At 38.0% G+C, this 24,102-nt stretch overlaps 1 protein-coding gene across 1 annotated transcript; it reads right to left on the bottom strand.

Annotated features, from left to right (window-relative positions):
- Positions 1-1,074: 1,074 nt before the first annotated feature.
- On the bottom strand, positions 1,075-24,039 carry NXPE2 (neurexophilin and PC-esterase domain family member 2). The gene is given in 6 exon segments (XM_014855718.2): positions 1,075-1,650; positions 2,038-2,253; positions 4,204-4,265; positions 9,331-10,064; positions 22,955-23,058; positions 24,012-24,039. Coding segments are annotated over 6 exon segments (1,680 nt in total). The 3' UTR covers positions 1,075-1,114.
- Between the last annotated feature and the right edge of the window lie 63 nt (positions 24,040-24,102).

Below are 24,102 nucleotides of genomic sequence, written 5' to 3' on the forward strand. Positions count from 1 at the left end.
TCCCTACGTGGGAATCATCCCTGAATTCGGAATCAGCCCTGAATAACAACATTTCCACTCTTGACACCTCAAGCATTTTAATGGGAAGAGTGGATACTTCTATGCTGAAAGGGAGATTTAGAGATAAAGCTTATAAAGTCGTTTGAGGTCCTCTGGAAGGGATCTCACTGCATCTATTAGGGTCAGCAAGAATCAGGGTTTCAGGGTCTATACATTGACATAATTCTTAGCTGGTTTCTCTCAGTGAGCATGTGGGTTTTGGATTGTGAACCCTGATTCTTACCGAAATCTAGAGAACAATTGGTTACCAAATTCTAAATAATTTTCTTAAGTAAGAAGACTGACATTATGAGTCCACTAAGCTTTCTTCTACAGATCACATTTTCCCTAAACTTGAATCATTTAGATTACTCCTTTCTGGGCCATACATTTCTTAAAATTAAATTATGAGTGGTGATGTTTTACTATTCTGCCATCATACTCAGCACTAGAGATATTCCTCCAAATTTGGTTTGCTCTTCATAGCAGCATTATTCACAATAGGCAAAAGGTAGAAACAACCCAAGTGTCAATCAATGGATGAATGGACAAACAAAATGTGGTATATGCATACAGTGAAATACTATTCAGCCTTAAAAAGAAAGGAAATTATGACACATGCTACAACATGGATGAAACTTAAGGCATTATGCTAAGTGAAGTAAGCCAACACGAAGGACAAATACTGTATAATTCCAAGTATTTGAGCTACTCAGAATAGTTTAATTCATACAGACAAAAAGTAGAATGGTGGTTGCCAGGGCCTGGGGGCAAAGGAGAATGAGGACTTATTTTTTAACGGATACAGAGTTTCTGTTTGGGATGATGAAAAAGTCCTGGGGCTAGATCATGATGATGGTTGCACGATATTGTGAATATATCTAATGCCACTGAATTGTACGTTTTTAAGAATGGTTTAAATGGTAACTTTTATGTTATGCATATTTTACTACAATATGAAAACTTTTTTAAAAATTTCATTTCCTCCTACCTTGGATTGCAATAAACTATCCTTGCAGTATAAGTGAGGTCATCTATAGAGAATGGCTAGTACTGTTTTTGCTGTATTTTTCCTCTAGCAAGTATAGTACAAGAACACTTTAATCTGATTTCCAATCACATAATCAGGTGGATGGGCATTATTAGTGCCATATGCAATAGTCATATCCCAGGCATCAATAATACCCACATTGAGATCCACAAAAATGTCCCTCATGATAAGATTCTGAATGTAGCCATGAAAGTCACTAAACATCTCTGCATTTAGATATATCCCCCTGGTGTTTTCAGTTTTGAGGATCACTTTGGTCTCTGGGCTTTGCAAGAACAGATGTTCAATGGCCTTTTGAATATTGATGGCCCTACGGATGAAAATGTGGATGGGAAAGGGTCTGAAGTGCTAGCCGAGGGTAATGACAATGGCTGTGTCACTGTCTCCTGCTACCCGGTCAATTTCCCATGGAATGTAGTTTTCATCTTTCACCGAGAACAGATTTTTGGTAATAAATGGATGACCATGCTTTTTCCACTAAATCAAAATGTGTCTTTCAGTATCCAGAAGCATGTAGGTTTTAAAGATCCCAGTTCCATGATGATCAAAATATTTTAAGGCTGATGGAAAACAAATCAATAAGTCTTTTAATGAAAGGAAAATAATGATGTAATTTTAAAATGCACATATTTGAAAAATTCTAACCAAAATCACTTCTGACTGTAGTAGCATTGCTGCCTATCAGGGCAAGAGAATTTTACCAGATGCATTAAGATCTTAATAATATTTTGAACTTTCTATCAGAATATAGGAAGAGGAAGAAAAGTGTCAATATTTGCGAATGAAAAAATAAAACAACTTTTTATGAAAAACTCAAATCCAAACATTTGGTGAGTTAAAAAACAATAACAAAACAAATAGCAGAAAAGGATAGCAAAAAATTCCAATTATTATTCAAATAATCCCAGAAGTCAACTATAATGTCAAAATAAAAATAAAGTACATACTTTTCACCACTTTTTGTAAGTAGTAAATCCACTGACGCAGTCTTGAGTCTCCCATGAGGTAGATAAGTTTTCTCTTCAAGCAGTCATTTATATTGTTTGTTTCATTCAACTCGATCTGTTTGCAAAATGCCGTAATCCACCTTTTTCTCATAGCATAACCACTGGGGAAAAGAGTCTTCACTCCAATCTTACATTTCGTTTCTATGTTCTTACTCTCTGGCAATAAAAATTCCCACAGCAAGCAATTTTTATTGCCACAAACCGTTTCAGAAATACCTTCTTCATCTTCCCCCTCCTCTTCCTCTTTGTCCGCCACCATTCTCTATTCCTTCCCTCCTCTCTTCCACAAATGTTTATTTAACAAGATCGCGTTAAACAGGTAAATTAAAAATTCTCACTTTGGAATAATCTCACTAGTGAGTAGTTTTTCCTGGAGTAGGGATAGATTTCCTTTTATGCATTCGCCATGTTTCCCTGGGCTTCACCTTGTCACCAAGGCCACTCCACTGCGAGACAGCTACCCAAACCAGGAGGAAGTGTGTGGCCGTGAAATAGCAGGACTCGGTGGCCCAGCTAAATATTGTACCAACGACATTGGCCTTGCTGGCTTGTAAACCTCCTCTTCCCCAAACTACTTCTCCAGGAAATAAACTGGAACACATTTATGAAATGAGTGTCACATACTTTTTATTTTGTGTATATCAGAATCATGTTTCCTGGTTAATCAGAAAACCCCTTAAATGTTTAATTGTGCCCAGGCCTGTATGTAATATTCTCAGCGTGGTCTGATTAGTGCAGAAAAAGGGAGGACCATTATGTCCTTATTCTGAACACTCCAGTAGGAAAGTGGCCTGAGCTGTACTCACTGATCCACATCAAGCTTTCACCCAAGTAAGACTCAGGCTATTGTTATATTTTGCCATTAAAACCACATCTTCTTTGTCTTCTAGCTACATCTACTGGTTCGGATTTCGGGTATAAGTTTAGGAACTTAAATTTATCTTTAAGGAATTATATCAGGTTTATAAATGGGTCTGAAAAATAACAGTCTGGCACTGTCTTCTAAGAAACTGCCTGACTTGGGGCCGGCTCCATGGCCAAGTGGTTAAGTTCGCGCGCTGCGCTGCAGTGGCCCAGGCTTCGGATCCTGGGCGCGGACATGGCACTGCTTGTCAGGCCACGTTGAGGCAGCATCCCACATCCCACAACTAGAAGGACCCACAACTAAGATATACAACTATGTACAGGGAGGGTTTGGGGAGATAAAGCAGAAAAAAAAAAAAAGAAGAAGATTGGCAACAGTTGTTAACCCAGGTGCCAATCTTTAAAAAAAAAAAAAAAAAAAGAAACTGCCTGACTTTACTAGAAATTACTGTCCAGGCAAGAGGGAAATCACAGAAATGTTAAGAGGACTCAAGTTGCCTCAAGAGTCTGAGAACTTTCTTTGGTGTAAAAGTCGGGCATGGATGACGGCTTCCATGGCAGAGAAGGGATCTGTCTTTTCCACAGACTGTGAGCTTTAGATCTGGGTACATGATTTATTTATAGCTATGTTCTCCACAGGGTTTAACAAAGTGGGTTCTCAATATACATCTATTGAACACATGAAAAAAGGGCAATGATAAATGTAAACCCCATTGATTGTTATAATGGAGATCATTTGCTTTTCTGAAATTCCCTTTAACTTTGTTTTGACCACTGAAGTTCACGTGATAAAACTGAAAAAAAATCCACGGAAATTGTTAGTTAGTTCACAGAACTTCAACTGAGATGGTTTAGCTGGAAGAGAGATTAGAAATTAGAAACAATGAGATTTCCTAACTCTGTAACTCATCGGAGACATTTTCGCCAGTACCCAATTATTGGCTTTTCAGGAATAAATCTCAAGTTTAAATACAAATAACCTGTACATTTTGAGAGTAGGCAGCTAAAATTAAGGGTTGCCTAGTCTTTTATATCAGACTCAGGATGAAAATTGGTTTGAATTGATATGGAAATAATTCCCAAAAATAAAATCTCTCCTGTAAAACCCAAGATAATTGGCACTATTTGTTCCAGGAAATGAAAGGTTGAAATGGTTAATGTCAAAGAAATATCTCTTAAACTAAGAATGTCCTTTAAACAGATAAATTGTGAACATGGCAGGCAACAGCACAATGGACTTACGGTTACATGATAAGACCTCAATGGAGGTGAAGTTCTTCCTCATTTCAACCCCCATGTTGGACCTTCAAGAAATGGGAAAATAAATTAGCCTGATATCTGCCCAGATGTCAGAATGAAATCACTGCCTTAGAGGAATTGGACCACTCTTAACTCTCTGTAAATGCTTTTTTTTTTTCTTTATTTTTATATATTTAAGGTATTCTGGGGAACTAAATGGGTCAGGATTCTGAGAAACTCTTCCCCTGCTAATGGCAGGGACCCAGAGATCTAGAGAGAGTCATTTACCTTCCATGTGCAATTAATCAAATATATATATCTTTGATTTTACCTTCTCAGTGATTTCCTACCACAAGCCATCCTCCCCACCCTTACCACCCATAGTAATTCAGGCCTCCATTGACATTTTCCTAGGCTAGTACTTCTCAAACTCGAGCATGGATCAGATTATCTAGAGTGCTTGTTACAACTCGGAATCCTGGGCCTCAGCCCCAGAGCTTCTGATTCAACAGTTCTGGGGCACTTGAACAAATCCCTGCACCTCCATACTCATAGCAGCGTTATTCACAATAGCCATGACATGAAAACAACCTAAGTGTCCATCAATGGATGGACAGATAGAGAAAATGTGGTCCATATATACAACAGAATATTATTCAGCCTTAAAATAGAAGGAAATTCTGCCATTTGCACCAACATGGATGAACCTGGAGGACGTTATGCTAAGTGTAAGAAATAAGTCAGATACATAGAGACAAATACTGCGTGATTTCACTTCCATGTGGAATCTAAAAAAGTCAAATTCATAGAAACAGAGAGTAGAATGGTGGTTGCCAGGGGTGGGGGTTGGGGTAGATGAGGAGATGTTGGCCAAAGGGTACAAACTTTCAATTGTAAGATGACTAAGTTCTGGGAATCTAGTGTACAGCATGGTGACTATACTTAATGACAATGTATTGTATATTTGAAATTTGCCAAGAAAGTAAATCTTGTGTGTCACCACACACAAAAAATGCTATGTGAGGTAATGAATATGTTAATCAGCTTGATTATCACTTCGCAATGTATATGCATATCAAAACATCACGTTGTACACTTTAAATATATACAATTTTTATTTGTCAATTATACCTCAGTAAAGCTGAAAAAAATAGTTCTGGAGCAGTGTCCAAGAATATGGATTTCTAACAAATTCTTAGATGAAACGGGCTGCTGATCCAAGGACATTAGTTTGAGAACCTTGTCATAGATTGTTATAATATTATCTTTCTTCCCCTTTGGTTTATCCCACTTAAATACATCCTCTCTGTTGCCTGCTTTATTCACCTACACAAAATCTCTCCATGACTTTCCATCATTAACCTACGGGATAAGGAGCAAGCTCCTTAACTGGCATGCAACTTTCTGTGAGCATCTACTCCTCTAGCCTCATCTTCATGCACTCTCCACCTTCACAAGTCCCCCAGGGGTCTGTTTTCTGTACTCTGTAATCTCCTTGAGAGGAGAACTTAGGTCAACCTTATTCACTATAAGATTTCAAGTGCTTAGCACAGTGAGCTTCATCTCAATTAAGATAGTGACTACATTTGGTCAATTAAATTTATTCCATCAGAATGAAATCCATCTGGGAGAAAGAAGGACTCCTAAGGCCAGAGCAAGAGAACTCCAGGATGGACAAAGGAAGTATTTTTCAACACTGAGGATTGCCTGAATCCTGGGAAAGATTTTTTTTGGATCAAGTGAGAATAATATTCCTCTCATTAAGAGCGCCAGAGGGCTGGGTAACTGAGAGGCCAGGGTGGTTGGACAGTGATGGCTGCATAGAGTGGTGGAGTCATGGAAACAGTGCTATAGCAAATTGACATTAGAATAAGGTAGATTGGGATTCCAGTTCTGGCCTTGCAACTTACGTTGGCCAAGTTATTTAACACGTCTGTGCTTAAATTTCCATCTATGTGAAATGGGCATGATAATTGTCAATCCCAAGTGTTTTACTGAGGATCCTATCAGACCTATCTTTAGCACAAGATTAAAATTGTCTCAGTGGGAAATTTGAACTTTTTGAAACTTGAAACATTTATTTTTCCACATCTACTCCAGGTAAGGTTGAAGTTGATGAAGGAGACCGATACCTGGCTACCTTGTAAATCTGGTTACCAAAGCCAAACTTTGATGGGACATTAAAATTAGGATTAAAAACACGTACTCATGGTATAAAGGCATTCGTTTCAATGGGTGTTGTCTTACTATTGAGTGTGCATGTGTGTGTATGTGTATTGCATTTCAGAAGAGGGTCCAGAATATTGGACCATACTGGAAACTGAAAGAATTGTCAATAACTCTGTTGCTTGTATGATGTCTTCTCATGTGGTAACCCCTTGTTTATTTTCCCATCATGATTATCAATAAAACTCTTAAATTAAAAAGACTTTTTTTTTAACTTTAAAGAAGTGAGTATCTAAGGAGGTAGCGTCTGATTCTGTCACCAGGGTTGGGAGAGAGAACCCTGGTGGGAAAATGTATTTATTATGCTACAAATGAAAGGGAAACAGTCTTAGTGCCTAGCCTTGTGGGAAAGCAAGATGTCAGAGAACCTAGCTTGGACCTAAGAAGGGGCCCTAGAGCTTAGCAATAGAATAATCCGTGAGGGTACTTGGATGTGGAATTATGTATGAAGCCAGCTATTCCTTGTATATGCACTAAATTGCCTGTGAGGAGACTCAAATCTCTACTTCAATGCAGTGGGGGGGGGGGGGGGGGGGGGGGAGAAAAGGACAATTTAGATAGAGCAGGGGATCCAAGAAGGAAATGTATCTATTGGGAAGTAAAACAGGGTGGGGCAGATTACTGTCACGAATATAGCCCACTTGAGAAGCAAGATTGCACCAAAAAAACATGGAGGTCTGCCAGACCAGGGACTTAGGATTTCTGAGAGCAGCCAGGAGAGTGTGCAAGGAGAGTTCCTCCAACCCAGGCTGCAATGAGGACCATCTCAGGAGGGAGCCAGATGTGGCCAACAGGGAATATATCCCACATATACAGATAGTCACTGCCTGTAGAATTAAGACATAGTTCTGAGACCTTCAAGACAGAAAGGCCTCTATGTCTCCATGATTGTGTCTCCTTTAGGTCTTAGTAAAATATTTGTTTGAAAAAGTCCAGCCTCTTTTGACTGAGTCATAGGATAATGGATTTTTCCATACCTTCATCAGGAAAGCAAAAGGAAGTAAAGGTGACATAGAGGAGGAAGGGAAATCTTGTAGAGGTGTAGGGTCGGTGTGCCCTGCCCCCTGTCCTTGTGTCATTATAATATTTGAATTGGATTTCAACTAGAATTTCCAGGATATCATGCTATCCAGCTTGATCTTCAGAACCGACATCGAAAAACCAAGGTCTTTCTACAGCAGCAGTTACCAAACTATGGAACCAAAGTTCCTTAAAATGATGCACTAAATAAGTGTTCCACAGTCAAAAAATTGGGGGAAATGTTTTGTGCTCTATTGCTTCTTGACAGAATAGATACTAAAGTTACTGAGAAGGCCTACTGCAAAGGAATCTATGTGATTATTTTCCAAGATTGTATTTCACTTATTCTTTCATTCAACAGTTGAGAACCTTCTGGTGTTGGGCGATGTGCTGGGCCTGTGAGACAAAATGGTAGCCCTCAATGGCTTCCTACCATACATACACGGCCTCTGAGGTTCTGCCTTCCCTTCTGACCTCCTCTCTCCCTCACTCTTTGCATTCCAGCCTCACCGGTCTCCCTCATGGTTCCTGGAACATTCCAGCATGCTCTTGCCACAGGTCCTACTTGCTCTTTTGAGAATGGTATTTCCCCCCAAATTCACATGGCTCCCTCCCTCTCTTCATTCGGGTTGCTGTTCAAGTGACCCATTCTCAGGCTCAAGCCAGGCCTTATCTGACCACTCTTTAAAAACAGCATCCACCATCACATTCAAATCCCATATTCTGATGACTTCATGTTACAAATCTATTTGTTTGCTTGTTGTCTTTCTATCCCACTAGAATGTTGAATTCTGAACACCTAAAACTGTGTCTGAAATATAAAAGGTGCTATTTATAAATTGAATAAATGAATGAATGAATGGCGAAAAAATAGTTACAGTTATTGCCTCAACGAGCTTACAATTTAGCAGGGGATATAAAATACATATATTTGAAATTTAATAGTGTAATGAGTGTTATAACTGGGGAAGAACAGAAACAGCAGAAGAATATGGGACTACCACTGTACCCAGACTTGGAGGAAATGATGTTTAAACCAAGGATTGTGAAATGCCGGAGTTGAGAGAGAACATGGTCCATTTGTGAAATAAAAGGAGTCCAATCTGACTGACAGGGAGCAAGGCAGTATAAAAGTGAGACAGGCAGCTGCAGAGCTGGGCCAGTCCTTGTATGCATATTAAAGAGTTTGAATTTCATCCTCAGAGCAATGGGATCACATTAAGGGTTTTAAGAAAGGAAAATTAAAAGTCATCTGCAGTTTGGAAACATTAGTCGGAGTGCAGTGTGGAGAATAAATTGAAGGAAAAAAGACTGTAGGCAAGGAAGCCAGCTCTGGAGATTGTTGTGATGATTTACGTTAGATATGCTGATAGTTTACACAAGGATAGAGGCAACAGCAGCAGAATAAAATGTCTGGGTTCAGGAGATAGTTGGGAGGGACAATTCATTTGATATAAAGGGTGAAGTAGATTAAATAATGATACCATTCACCATCCCCCTTTTGATTTTGCACAGCATCTATTAATACTCCGTAGGATTGGTATTCCACGGAATATATTATAGGAAATACTGGTCTACAAAAAATTATTGAATCTGGAAGTATTACCAACTATGGAGAACTACAGGCATACGGAAAGTACTTCATTAGTTATACTCCTTTTAGCAACTAGTCAGGATGAATAAAATGCTTGCATAGGTGACCTGTATGGGACCTGGGAATATACTACCAGCTGAACTGACTCTGAATGATGGACCTAATTACAACCTAGTCAACATTTATTGACATGATAAAGGGAGCTTGATTAGGAAAAGCTATTAGGCAGAGTTGGGCTGAAACTAAGTCTACCTGTTTATATCGATTATTGTATTCGAAGGCCTGTTTACCTGTGGAAAAGGCTTCGTTCTGCCTTTCTAAGATAGGAAATGTTTCCATTCTTGGTGGTCACATGGGTTAGGGCCTCACAAGGAACATGCGAAGGCCTCACGCAGTAGAAAGCTTCTTGGTCTCGATCATCCAGGTACTTGCACAGTTCAGCGCTTGAACTGAGGATCAGGCCACATTTAGAGAGGACCCGGGAGGTACCATTGGCAAAGTGGCCCGTGAAGATCACCTTGTCACAGCCTTGGTTCCTTGCCCTCCAGAGAGCCGACACCCCTTCACTGGGGTGGATGAGCAGGAGAGACAGAGAGACCTGGCCCTCCCAGAACAGAGTGAAGCTGACAAGGTAGGTGCCGTTGTTAAAGTCTGTCACCTTTCCTGAAGCGCCTGCCTGCAGGGCGGGGGAGGACATCCTGGCCTGCAGGAAATCCCCGCCATATTCCTTCCTGCGTCCCAGGTGGTCCCTCACCTGCAGCAGGATGTCTAGCTGATCCCCTTTGCAGTGTGTGTCTTGAGGGTTGAGGAGGGTAGCTCTGCTGTGTGCGGCACTGGTGGTGGTGTTCACGTGAGTGAAGGGTCTGGGTGGGACCAGCTGGCCGAGTTTCTCCATGATTCCCTTTATTCTCAGCTCAGTCTCTGTTGGTGAAACTGCTGGATCCAGTGGCGCTTCAGGGTGTGTGGACTTTCTGAAGACGTTCCATTGACTCAGGGTGATAGGGCTTCTCAAGCCGAATAAGAACTGAAGAACTGAGGGAAAAGGGATATATCAGCAAATAATATGGCTTGGTTTTCAATGTAAATTATTATGGTTTAGTTTATACACATTTAGGTGTGATGTAATCGTATCAAAAATTGATTCTAACTAGTTTTCAGTTTTGGAATCATAGGAATTGATTTCCATGAACTGGGACTTCCTCTGCTTCCAGGAGAAGATTTTATTTGGAAGTCATTGGCTTCAAAATTAACTATACAAAATAAGTATATGTTACTTCATGATTGAATTTTAAAGTGTTTATCTTTGCCAGCCCCTCATTTGGCCTATTTTTTCTTTATAAAAATCATATAGCTATATTATAGATAATATGGAAAAGAGCAAATTTTAAAAAATATGATCCTACCTAAGCTTTGCTGTCTTTATGCTATTTTTTATTATGCCCACCCTTTCTTTTTCCTTCCATGTATATGTTTTACCTAGTTGTAATCATACTACAAATATAGTACTAATTTTGCACCTATTACCACGTTTTATAAACATTTTAATATTGTTACACAATTTTCATGATCATTATTTTTAATGGTTGCATAATATTCCATCAAGAGGATAAGTAGCCAATGATATTGGACTATTGGATTATGTCTGTTTCCATTTTACATCACACTTGGATATTTTCTTACACTCCATATATAGGATTACTTCCTTATGATAGATTCCTAGTGATAGAAGTACCAGATCATCTATTATTGAATTAAGTAATCAATTGGTCAAAGAACATAAACATTTTTATTCTTCTTGACTGTCAGATATGCTCACAAGATAAGAGTTTACATTGCCACTAGCAGTATGTAAGGCCACCTGCTATGCCACACCAGTGTCTCATTGGTCATTGCAGCAAACAAGGCATAGAAGTTCTGAATAATGCTCCTTAACAAGAGTTCCTGAGACAAATATTTGGTCAAATGAAATATTTGTTTAGCTGACAATGGATGCCATTATATCCACCTGGACAAAGAGGTCACTGGAGGAAAAACTACCACCAATTTAAGGTTTTTTCAGGTCCCAGAGTCTCCCAAGCCCTGTGGAGGGACATTTGGCCAGTGGCCTAAAATGAATTGGGCGAAGCCAGGATTTGAAACCTACCCCTGTTTGGTTTTTGCTTTTTTGTTGTTGTTTAAGTCAACTGCTGTTTATTATTCATACAGAAAGTCTTGAAGTCCAGGTATGCTATTTCCTCTGCCATAACTATTATCAAAGATTTTTCTGGAACAAGATATTTGGTTATGCCAAAACAACTTTATAACATCACTTATTTCATATTCTAATAATTGGGTCATTGCCTGAATGAAAGATTCATACAAAATCTATCTTCTGATTGATGACTTTGGATAGCTGCATGCTCACCGAGAGAAAGGGGTTGTTCTTGGATTTATCGGTTGACTAAATATCCCTTACAAAATTCATCACTTTAAATATTTTTGGTTAAATTATAAAATATTGTCATTAAAACTATTTGCAAATTTGACAGGTGAAAACTGACTTATTATTTTAGATTATATTTACTTTAATACCAGTGTGTTTCAACTTTATTTTCCCTCAAATACTTGGGGCTTTTTTTATTGAGGTCAAAATAGTTTATAACATTGTGAAATTTCAGTTGTGCATTATTTGTCAGTCACCACATAAATGTGCCCCTTTACCCCTTATGCCCCCCCACCTCCTTCCCCTCTGGAATCCACAAATCAGTTCTCTTTGTCCATGTGTTGTTTATCTGGGAGAGTTTTTATTTCTCCATCATATCTGAAGGATAATTTCACTGGATAGAGTATTCTTGGCTAAAAGTTTTTGTCTTTCAGAGATTTGAATATATCATTCCACTTTCTCCTAGCCTGTAAGGTTTCTGGTGAGAAATCTGCTGAAAGCCCAATAGAGGTTCCTTTGTAGGTTTTTTTCTTCTGCCTTGCTGCCCTTAATATTTTTTCTTTGTCATTGAATTTTGCCAGTTTTACTAATATATGCCTTGGAGAAGGTTTTTTTACATTGATATAATTAGGAGTTCTATTAGCTTATTTTACTTGTAAATCCAGCTTCTTCCCCAGGTTTGGGAAGTCCTCAGCTATTATTTCTTTGAATAAGCTTTCTGCTCCTTTCTCCCTCACTTCTCCCTCTGGAATACCTATAATCATTGTGTCATAATTCCTAATTGAGTCAGATATTTCTCAGAGAATTTCTTCATTTCTTTTTAGTCTTAGTTCTCTCTCCTCCTCCATCTGAAGCATTTCTATATTTCTGTTTCCTAAGCTGCTAATTCTGTCCTCCACAATATCAGCTCTGTTATTCAAGGATTCCAGATTCTTCTCTATTTAATTCATTGTGTTTTTCATCTCCAACATTTCTGATTGGTTTTTCTTTATAGTTTCAATCTCTTTTGTGAAGAACTCCCTCTGTTCATTAATTTTGTTCCTGATTTCATTGAACTGCTTTTCTGAATTTTCCTGTAACTCATTGAGTTTATTTTTATGATACTTATTTTGAATTCTCTCTCATTTAGATTATAAATTTCTACTTCAGTTTAGTTTTGTATGTGGTGGGATGTTTATGATGATATTCATTTTATTCTCATACGGATGGTTGATTGTTCAAACAATTTATGGTAAAACTATTCTTTTTCCATGACTTGTCTTTCTACATTTGTCAAAAATCAATTAACCATATTTGTATGGCTACATCCCTGGAGTTTCTATTCTGTTCTACTCATCTTCATGTTTATCCCTTCATTAATTTCATATTGTGTTGACTATTATAGCTTTATATTAAGTCTTGAAATTTTGTAGTGTGACCTCCAACTTCATTCTTCTTTTTAAAACTTGTTTTGTCTATTCTAGTTCCTTTGCTTTTCCATATAAATTTTAGAATCAGCTTATCTAGGTCAACAAAAATTCCTATGGAGTTTTTGTTTCAAATTGTGTTAAATCTATAGATTGGTTGTGAGACAATTAACATGTTAACTATATTGAGTCTTCTAGTCCGTGAACATAGTAAGTTCATTCATTTATATGTCTATAATTTTTCCATCAGAGTTTTGTAGTTTTCAGACTACAGATTTTGTCCTGTTTTGTTAAAATTTTATCTTGGAATTTTATTTTTAATCTCTCATATGTGGCATTGTTTCTTTTTACTTTTTATTTCTAATTTTTCATTGCTAAAATATGATATATAGAAATTCAATTGAGTTTTGTGTGTTGACCTTATATCATATGACCTTGATAAACTTACATGTTAGTTCCAGGAGCATTTTTGTAGATTCCTTGGAATTTTCTATGTAGACAATTATGTCATCTGCAAATAGGGCCAGTTTTATCTCTTCATTTCCAACCTACATGTACCTTGTTTCTTTTTCCTAACCTTATTGCAACAGCTAGCCTTTCCGGTATGATATTAAATAGGAGTGATGGAAATGGTCATCCTTGCCTTGTTTATGATCTCAGGGGAAAAGCATTCAATCTTTCACCATTAAGTATGATGTTAGCTGTATGTTTGCCACGGATATCCTTTAATGGATTAAGGAAAGGAATTTCTCTTTTATTCCTAGCTTGCTAAAAGGTTTGGTCATGAATGACTTATGAATTCTGTCAAATATTTTTTTCTGTATAAATTGTTCTAATCAGGTATTTTTTCTTCTCTAGCCTGTTGACATGGTAGATTATATTGATCAATTTTTTTAATATTAAATCAGCCTTGTGTTCCGGGCATCAAACACACATAGTCATAGTATATTATTCTTTTTATATATTGTTGGGTTTGATTTGCTAATATTTTGTTGAGGATTTTTGCAACTGTGTTCATAAAGGATGCTGGTCTGTTATTTTATTTCCTTGTACTCTCTTTGTTTGGTTTTGGTATCAAGGTAATGCTGGCCTAACAAAATGATTTGGAAGCTTTCCTTTTCTTTCTATCCTTTGGAAGAGATTGTGTAAAATTGGTATTATTTATTCTTTAAATATTTGATAGAATTTTCCCATGTAACCATCTGGGCCTGGAGATTTATTTTTCAGAAGAGTTTTAACTATGAATTCTATTTAACTGATTTTAGGACTATTCAGAATTTTTAATTATTCTTTGGGGATTTTTGGTAGTTTGTGGCCTTTAAGGAATTCATCCATCTCATCCAAGATGTCAAATTTATATGGTTGGAGTTATTTATGGTTTTCCTTTATTATCATTTAATGTCTGTAATTTCTTTAGTAATGTCCCTTCTTTCATTCCTGATATTGGTTATTTATGTCTTCTTTTTTTTTTCTTTATAAGTTTGGCTAAAGTTTTATCAACTTTATAGATCATTTTACAGAAGCAGTTTTTGTTCTACTGATTTTCTCTATTATATCTCTGTTTCTAATTTTAATGATTTCTACTCTAATATTTATTATTTCTTTCTTTATGCTTGCTTTTTCTAGTTCTTTAAGGTAGAAGATTAAGTTACTAATTTGATGCCCTTTTTCTTTTCTAGAATAATCACTTAATGCTTTAAATTTCAGTCTCAGTGCTGCTTTAACTGTGTATAACAAACATTAATAAATCATACTGCCATTTCATTCAGTTCAAAGTGTTTTCTAACATTCCTTGAAACTTCTTCTTTGATCCAAGGATTATGTATAAATGTGTTTAGTTTCCAAATGCTTGGAGATATACCAGTTATTGTTCTGTTATTAATTTCCAATTTAATTTCATTATTATTATTTAATTTCATTTTTTTCATACTTTGTAAGATTTTAAAATTTTTTAAGGCTTGTTTTATAACTCAAGAAATGTTCTATCTTGGTGAATGTTTCATGTGCACTGAAAAAAATGTATATTCTGCTGTCGTTGGGTGAAGTACTTTATAAATGTTGATTAGATCCTGTTAATTGATTGTATTCTTTAGTCCTTCTTTATTTTTTATATATTTTTTTGAGGAAGATTAGCCCTGAGCTAACTGCTGCCAATCCTCCTCTTTTCGCTGAGGAAAACTGGCCCTGAGCTAACATCCGTGCCCATCTTCCCCCACTTTATATGTGGGATGCCTGCCACAGCATGGCTTGCCAAGCTTACCATGTCCATACCTGGGATCTGAACCAGCAAACCCCGGGCTGCCAAAGCAGAAAAGAATGTGCGCACTTTACCACTATGCCACCAGGCCAGCCCAGTTCTTCTTTCTTTGTGCTAACTGAATGAAAATCAGAGGAGAAGTGTTTCCTAGGGCTACCATAACAAATTACCATAAATTTGGTGGCTTTAAACAACATAAATTTATTCTCTCACAGTTATGGACACAAGAATTTTAACATCAAGGTGTCAATAAAGTTGATTCTTTCCCTAGGTTCTGAGGCAGAATCTATCCCATGCCTCTCTCCTAGCTTCTGGTGGCTGCTAGAAATCCTTGATATTCTTGGCTTGTAGATGCACATGTCAATCTCTGCCATCATCTTCACATCATCTTTCCCTCTGTGTGCCTTCTCCCCTTCTCTTCTCTTAAAAAGTCACTTGTCATTGGCTTTAGGGTCCACTCTAACCTAGGATGATCTCATTCTGAGATCATTAACTTAATTACATCTGCAAAGACTATTTTTCTAAATATGGTACATTCAGAGGTTTCAGGTAGACATATCTTTGGGGGGGGGGCATCATTCAACTCCCTACACTGACTTTCTACTTGTTCTATCAATTACTGAGAGCAACACAGAAGTCACCAACTATGATTTTGGATTTGTTCTTTTCTCCTTTCATTTATTTGTCCTGTTCTTGATATATTTTGAATCTCTGCTGTCATATATATACAAATTTATGGTAGCTATAAATTTGGGGTGAATTGATCCTTTTATCATTATGTAATGATCCTATTTACTCCTAGTAACTTTTCTGTTTCTGAAATCTACTTTGTCTGAATTAGTAAATCTATACAAGCATTATTTTGGTTAATATTTGCATAGTATATCTATTTTTATTATTTAACTTTTAGCCTATCTATAGCTTTACATGTAAAATGGGTGTATTATGGACAATTTATGGTTCTTTTTTTTTTAATCCATTCTGACAGTCGCTGTCTTTTAATTGATATGTTTGGACTATTTATTTTTAACGTATTTATTGATAGGCTCTAACTTAGGCCTGTCATTTTATTAACTGTTTTCTCTTAGTTCTCTCTCCTTTTAGTTCCTCTATAACCATTTTGAAACACACCTAGAACCATCTTAACAAGATTTGCCCTCAAGGAAAACTATTTCACTAGACCTTAGACAGCTTGGGTTTGCCAAAGCCTCACCAACCCAGAGGAAGGAAAATATCCAAATCCAGCTCCCCCTAGCCTTCTTATTTCACCCAGGAGTGAAGTGGGGAGAGGAGGACAGAAAGCGGAAAAGCATTTGTGCAGGTGAACCTTAGGGGTACAAGCTCACTAAAGTACTGAGACTAAATCATAGGACTATAGCATGCTTCTCCTCCCCCATACTTTACCATCACATCAGTAGGGATCCAGTCTAAACACTGGATGACAGCTAAAAGTATTGGAAGCCTCAGACCCTATTTAAAAAGGAGTTTCCAGGAAAATCCAAAGGCAAAAATTCTAGGGGAAACTTGGTGCTGGCCCAGTGGTGCAGTGGTTAAGTTTACATGCTCCGCTTTGGTGGCCTGGGGTTCACTGATTTGGATACCAAGTGCAGACCTACACACCGCTTATCAAGCCATGCTGTGGCAGGCATCTCATATATAAAGTAGAGGAAGATGGGCACAGATGTTAGCTCAGGGCCAGTCTTCCTCAGCAAAAAGAGTAGAATTGTTGGTGGATGTTAACTCAGGGCTAATCTTCCTCAGAATAAATAAATAAATGATTTTTAAAAATTCTAGGGGAAACAAAAACCAAGATTCTAGATGAAATTTTAGCCTCTGACACCATGTCTTTAGTAAACAGTAGACAGTCTAACTCCTATCCAGATAAACATAACACCTTACACTAAAGGCCTATCTACTCTGTTCCAGTTCACCAATATATCATGTCCATCTTTCAATAAAAGATTAAAATGCATGCAAAAAGAAAAAAAAACACAGTTTAAAGAAACAATGTAAGCATCAGAAGCAGACTCAGCTATAGTAGAGATTTCGGAATTACCAGACCAGGAATTTAAAATAACTATAATTAGCGTGCTAAGTGTTCTAATGCAAAAAGTAGACAACATACAGGAACAGATGGGTAACGTAAGCAGAGATATGGAAACTCTAAGAAAGAATCAAAAGGAAATACTGGAAATCAAAAGCACTGTAACAGAAAGGAAGAATGTCTTTGGTGAACTCATTAGCAGACTGAACACAGCCAAGGAAAGAAGATATGTCAATAGAAACCTCCCAAACTGAAAAACAAAGATAAAAAAGAATAAAAACAAAAACAAAACAGAATATCCAAGAACTGTGGGGAAAATACAAAAGGCATAACATAATGGGAACAACAGAGGGGAGAAAAAAAGAGAAAAAGACAGAAGAAATATTCAAAATAAGAATGGATGAGAATTTCCCAAAATTAGTAACAAACATCAAACTATAGATTCAGGAAACTCAGAGAACACCAAGGATAATAAATACCAACAAATCTACACCTAAGAATACTAAATTCAAACTGCAGAAAATCAAAGACAAAGAGAAAAATCATGAAAGAAGGCAAAGGGAGAAAAAACATCTTACCTATTGAGGAACAAGGATAAGATATCTATGTCCTATTCTAGAAAACCTATTAATATATTAGATTACATGGTAAAGGGAAGTTAAGACAGGACATGCAATTAAGGTTGCTAATCAGCTGACCTTAAAATAGAGAGAGTATCCTGAATTATCCAGGTGGGCCAAATGTAATCACAAGAGTCCTCAAAGTGAGAGAGGCAGAAGAGAGAGAACCAGAGAGATGGCAGTGTGAGAAGAACTTGGCCCAATGTTGCTTGCTTTGAAGATGGAGGAACCAAGAAAAGTGGACCCCTAAAAGGTGAAAAAGGCCAGGGAACTAATTCTCCCCTAAACTGTCCAGAAGAGTATGCATCTTCATTTTAGCCCAATGAGATCCATTCTGGAATTCTGATCTCCAGAAATGTAAGATGATAAATTTGTATTGTTTAAGCCAGTAACTTTATGATAATTTGTTGCAGCAGCAGTAGAAAATTAATACAGTTATAACTCTTGTTTTAAAGTCTTTGATAATCCCAACATCTTTTATCTCAGGGTTGGTGACTTTTGTTTATTCTCTTGCAAGTTGTGATTTTCCTGGTTCTTCATATGCTGAATAATTTTTCGCTCATATCCTGGATATTTCAAATATTATGCAATGAGATTTTAGGTCATGTTTAAACCCTAAGGCTAACACGGATTTTTTTTTTTTAATCAGGCAATTGGCCTAGGTAGGTTAAAGCCACAAGAGTCAATCCACCTTTTGTGGGTTCCAGTTCCAAGGTCTTTCAGGTCTCAAAGCCTTTGCTGTGCTATTTGAATCTGTCCCATGTGTGTGACATCCAGTGGCCAGTCTGGAACCTGGGCAGTGGTCTAGTCTGTAGTTCAAAGTCTCTGGTGTGCTATTTAGGGTAAGATCAGTACATGCTAAACTCAAGTTAAGCCCAAAAATTCATCCACCACTTTATGGGATGGCTCTTTTGAGCCTTGTCTTCTCTGCAATCTCTCTAACCCCTTCTCATTCTCTGGGGTCCCTACTCTTCAGCCAGATAAATGGAGCAGGAAGAAGGTTTCCCAGCCTGAGTGAGAAACCTAATATGCTTCCCTGGATTTCCTGTAGCAACTGAGATCAGGCAGGAAATTTGAACAAGGTCTGACAAAAGCAAGATGAACACCATATGGGGTTCTGAACTCTTAAGGGAAATATTATTTGGATAAGATTCAGCATGTAATGAGGTTTTAAACTTGAAGAGAAGTACAGTAAAAAGGAAAAGAATTAAACTTTCTATTTTTAGATAATTGTAAGTTCACATATAGTTGTCAGAAATAATAGAGAAATCTCATGTATCCTTTATCCAGTTTCCCCAATGGTAACATCTTGCAAAGCTGTAGTAATATATTACAACCAGCATATTGACACTGATATAGTCAAGATACAGAACATTTCCATCATGACAGGGCTGCTTCCTATTGCTTCTTTTAACCACTCCTACTTCCCTCCCACCCCAACCCCTCCTTAACCCCTTCACCCCTGGCAATCATTTATCTGTTCTCCATTTCTATAATTTTGTCATTTCAAGAATATTATGTAATGGAATCACACAACATATAGGCCATAAATATGAGCAAGGAAAAAGAAAGAATTTTGTGCCAGGCTCTTAAAATTAGGCGTATAAAGGGGAAAATCTCTTTAAAATAGTAGTAGCAGGGCTAGGATCAATATTCAATGCTCAATTTCACTCTTAGCCCAATTGCCTCATTCTTTTCTTAACCTGTTTCAAATATTCATATTTCAAATATAGATACATTAAGGATATATACATATTTCAAGTATATATATTAGGGATAAATATATATTTAATATATAAATATTATGTAAATATATATACTTCAGATACATATATATTTCATATATATAAACCCTAATATATAGGGTCTTTTTCAGAAGACTGTAAGATCTTTTGTTCTCATGATACATCTGACAAATATCACCAATTACTATATAATCCTCCTCTTCTCTGTCATTTTCTAACCCATTGCTTTCTTCCTCTCGTTGACTGAAGATTGTGAAGAAGTTGGCTTATAGTCTTCTTCATCACTAAAAGTCCTGACATCCTCCAGGTAGATCTCCACATCCATGGAGCAATTCCTCCAATACCTAGATCTCTTTGTCACTTAACCTTCTCAGCTGTAAGAGTAGTCAGACTACAATTCAACTTCCTGTCACCCTGACCAAGTGAAGTGTAATCATCTTTTCCTCCCTACTGCCTGTTTGTTTCTGTTAGCCCCTTTCCAAAAGACTTTAAGTGTATTCAAATATCTCCCATATTAAAAAAATAAAAGAAAAACTTTCTAAGCTTCCTATTCCCCCTTTAACTACTATCCTGACTTTCACTTATTCCCTACCCCTACCCAATTAAGCTTCTCAAAATTTCTCTTCAATCACTGTTCTCACTTTCCCTCCTACCACTCACTTCTCAGACCAGTGCTTTTCTTGTTCCTCAGGGCAATATCATTAGCAACTCTTTCTTCTCACTCCATAGCTCACCCAAGGAAATATCACAGACTCCAAAGACTTCAGCTGCCATTTATACTCCGATGCTTCCTAAATCTATTTTTCTAAACCGGATCGTTCTCAGCTTTCAATCTGTATATTCAACAACGTCCTGAAGCAACATCTCCATTTAGATGACCGAAAAGCACCTCAAACATAGACTGTTTATATCTAAACTTATCTTTTTTCTTCCAAAACTATTTCTCCTCCTCTTCAGTGAATGGCATCACCAGCCATGCAGTTGTGTATACTTGAAATAATTCGTGTTTTACTCGACTTCTTCACCCCCATAGTCAATCACTATTTCTGTTGATTCTATCTCAAATCCACTGACTTTTCTCCATCCCCATTGTTAGTACCTTATTTCATGTCACCACTACCTCTCACCTAGATCACTGAACAGTCTTTCTTTAGTTATTTAACAGTTCTTTATGAAGCATCTTTTATGTGCTAGACACTGTTCTGGGCACTTGGGATATACCAACAAATAAATACAGATAAAAATCCTTGTTCTTACGGAGGTCACTTTATAGCAGGTCAAGATAGACAATAATCAATGGACATAATAAACAAGTAAATTATTTAGTATTTTAGAAAGTGAAAAGTATTATTGCCAAAAGAATGTCAAACAGTGTAAGGGAAACGCTAAGAGGTAGGGGTGGGGCTGTTTTCAGTGTTATATAAAGAAGACGAAATTTGAGCAAGTACGTGAAGGAAGAATGGGAGCTGCATGAAAACCCAGAGGAAGAACAGGCAGAGGAAACAGCCGGTGCAAGAACATCTTGGGCCAGCTTAAGTGGCCTTCTGTATCCTTTAATCAAGGCCTGATGAGACACGGTGCAGGGAGTTTGGGCTCTACAATGCTGCATGAGGAGCCACTGAAGGTGGTTTGAGCAACATCCAAATTTTTATTTGAGAAATATAATCCTGGATTCTTGAACACAAATATGACGTCCCATATTTCTGTATCCCTAATCCATAGGCCGGCGCCTGACACACAATCTATACTCAACAAACGTGTGTTGAATGGATGATTAGAGCAGGCTGAGACTGGGGGCAGGGGAAATTAATTAGGAGACTATTTCTACACCATAGATGAGAAATGACAAGGGATTGCACTAAAGCAAGACAATGGGGATGGAGAAAAAGGATAGATTTGAGAGATATTTAGGAGGCAGAATTTATGAGACAGTGGCTGAGTGCTTGAGAAGGGAGTTTTGGCTTGGTTGACTGGTGGGCTGTAGCAACATAGGAGAGAGAGGAGAAAGAGCAGGGAATTTGTTTCCATTTGGTTTTGTCTGTTTTGTTTTTGCCAAGGAGGGTGATGAGGGAGATTCTAAATTCAGTGTGCGTTTCTTTGTCTTGGTAACACTAGTGCACGACTGAGGTGAAGATAACCTGTGAACACCACATTTCCAAGTGTGGGACACAGAAGAGGTCTCAGTTCTGGGAGTGCACAAGCAGAGCTTCTCAAACTGGAGCGAGCATAGGAATCAGCTGGGGAGCTCGTTAATACTTCATAATCTTAGGCTCAAGCCCGGAGATTTCTTGTCAGTAGCTCTGGAGTAGGGCTCAGGAATCTGAATTTTATACACACATGCACAAACCTGGTGCTCTGGTGCAGAGAGTGTCCACGCCTCACTTAAAGAAACACAAGTATTGGTAGTGGATGGGACCTGAGCATATGAATTAAAGATACAAGTATAAAGAGAAAAGGATGGAAGGAAGAAACCTAGAGAACACAGATATTCATAGAGCAGACTCACAAAGAGAAACCTTCTGAGCTGTGGGCTGAGAGCTCTGTTATGGACCACTTCACATTATTGTCTGAATGTCTTAGACTTGTGGTCCTTCTCCTTTGGGGCTGGGAGTTTGTGTTAGACAAAGTTGAGAGAGACACTTTTAAAAGAAGTTGGGTTGAAATTTCAAAGAACCTTGAATGGCTAACTGAGTTGATCTCATCAGCGCTGTCATCTGTGAAAGCCATTGGTGAGAGTTTTTGATCAGGACAAGAAGATGATGAAAGCAGAATCTTTTTTTTTTTGAGGAAGATTAGCCCCAAGCTAACATCCATGCCCGTCTTCCTCTGCTTTTCTATGTGGGACACCTATCACAGCATGGCTTGACAAACAGTGTGTAGGTCTGCACCTGGGATCCGAACCGGTGAACCCCGGGCCCCTGAAGCGCAATGTGTGAACTTAACCTCTGCGCCACTGGGCTGGCCCCCAAAAGCAGAATTTTTTAAAGGCCAGTTTGGTACTAAATGTTTGGAAGGAGGAGAAAATGAGGCAAGATCCGTCAAGAAAGACTGCAGAAAGGGAAAATCAAAAACTCAGCTGAGCTATGCAAAGAAAAAGAAAACCTCTATGAGGAAGGCAGAGGGCTGAACCAGAGATTCAACTGGACTGCAGACTCAGAGGCTGGAATTGGAGAGAATTCTTAGACGGGATGGTTAGTAGTGCCAAATACTACAGAGACGGCTGCAAATCCACCAGCCATTGAAACGACAATCATAGCATATATATTGTCAAAAGGATTAATGCTGAACAAGGGACCCTCTCAGTCACATCCATTGCTAAGATGACACGCTTTTTAACTTTTAATCCTTGCCTTCATAAAGGTGAGCATTCAAAGTCACTGTGACCTTCTCTGAAATTCTGAAAAAGGAAACAATTCCTACCTTTGTGTGGTCCTTTGAAACCAAGTAAATGACCCAGAAAACTAAGATAAATACCAACATCAGCGATAATTTACGAGCTATGGCATTTGGAAACGAAGTGAGGACTGGAGAGAGGACAGGAGAAATCATCATCAGCATGACGTTGCTCTCTATGCTTTGGTTCCTCCTCAGTACTTTCCAGAACAGGATTATCTTCTATACAGCTGCTGTCTCCTGGGTTTCCAGGAAGTCCCATTATATGTTCTATTAGGAATCAGAAACCATGGTAGTCCCTGAGGCAGGGAACTGAGCTGGCTGAAGGACTCCTGGTTGCTGACTCTCAGGTTAATTCTTCATATGGAGTCATAGCAGAGCTCCGAGCCTTTTCTCTCATTAAGAACACAGTGAGCGTGGCAAGGTTTAGTAACTGTTTACCCCCAGAAACACTTTCTTCAGGTGCCCTTCAATGAACCCCAGTCTCTAAATCTCTCTCGGATACACAAACACATGCACACACACATGCAGTACCTGGTACCCTCTCTCCCTAGTCTTCCCTGCCTCCTGAGGCTTCCTTCTAAATCTCCCATTTGTTTTTTCAGGCAGCTTCCTTCCACCTCAGGTTTTCCGTCTCCTCATGCTAAAGCAGTTGAAAAACATTGCCATAAAGGGCAAGCGTGTACTCTTTAGAAAAGGTCATTGCTGAGTGGCCAGAATTTTAGTTTTAGCTTTTTAAGCCAAGAATTGCAAAAGTCTCAGCTAAATTATGGCAGTGTTTCTCAAACTTTTTGCTCATGACCCACAGTAAGAAAATCATATCAAATCCCATTTCAGAGCTCACACTGCGCCCCCCCCACAAACCTCATAGAGCAATACTTATCCTTACTGCATGCAGAGCACAGTGATCTTTTCTAGTAATTCTATTTTATTCCATTCCATTTTAGTATTTTCCATGCGCAAATAGAATAATTGTACTTTCCCTGAAGGGTTGCAATGCTTCATTTGAAAAGCACTGACTGATCTATGGTTCTCCCTCCCATCTCTGCCATTAATTCTGCAAATAAGAGTTGGAAAGCGTCGCACCTGTGGAGGAATATCTTCTCCATCATGTTCTCGCACAGCAATTACAGCCGTCCTAAGCTTGTTGGTTAAAGCGGTCTTTGTGTTTATTT

This window comes from Equus asinus, chromosome 20, assembly GCF_041296235.1.
Source record: "Equus asinus isolate D_3611 breed Donkey chromosome 20, EquAss-T2T_v2, whole genome shotgun sequence".
NCBI lineage: Eukaryota > Metazoa > Chordata > Mammalia > Perissodactyla > Equidae > Equus > Equus asinus.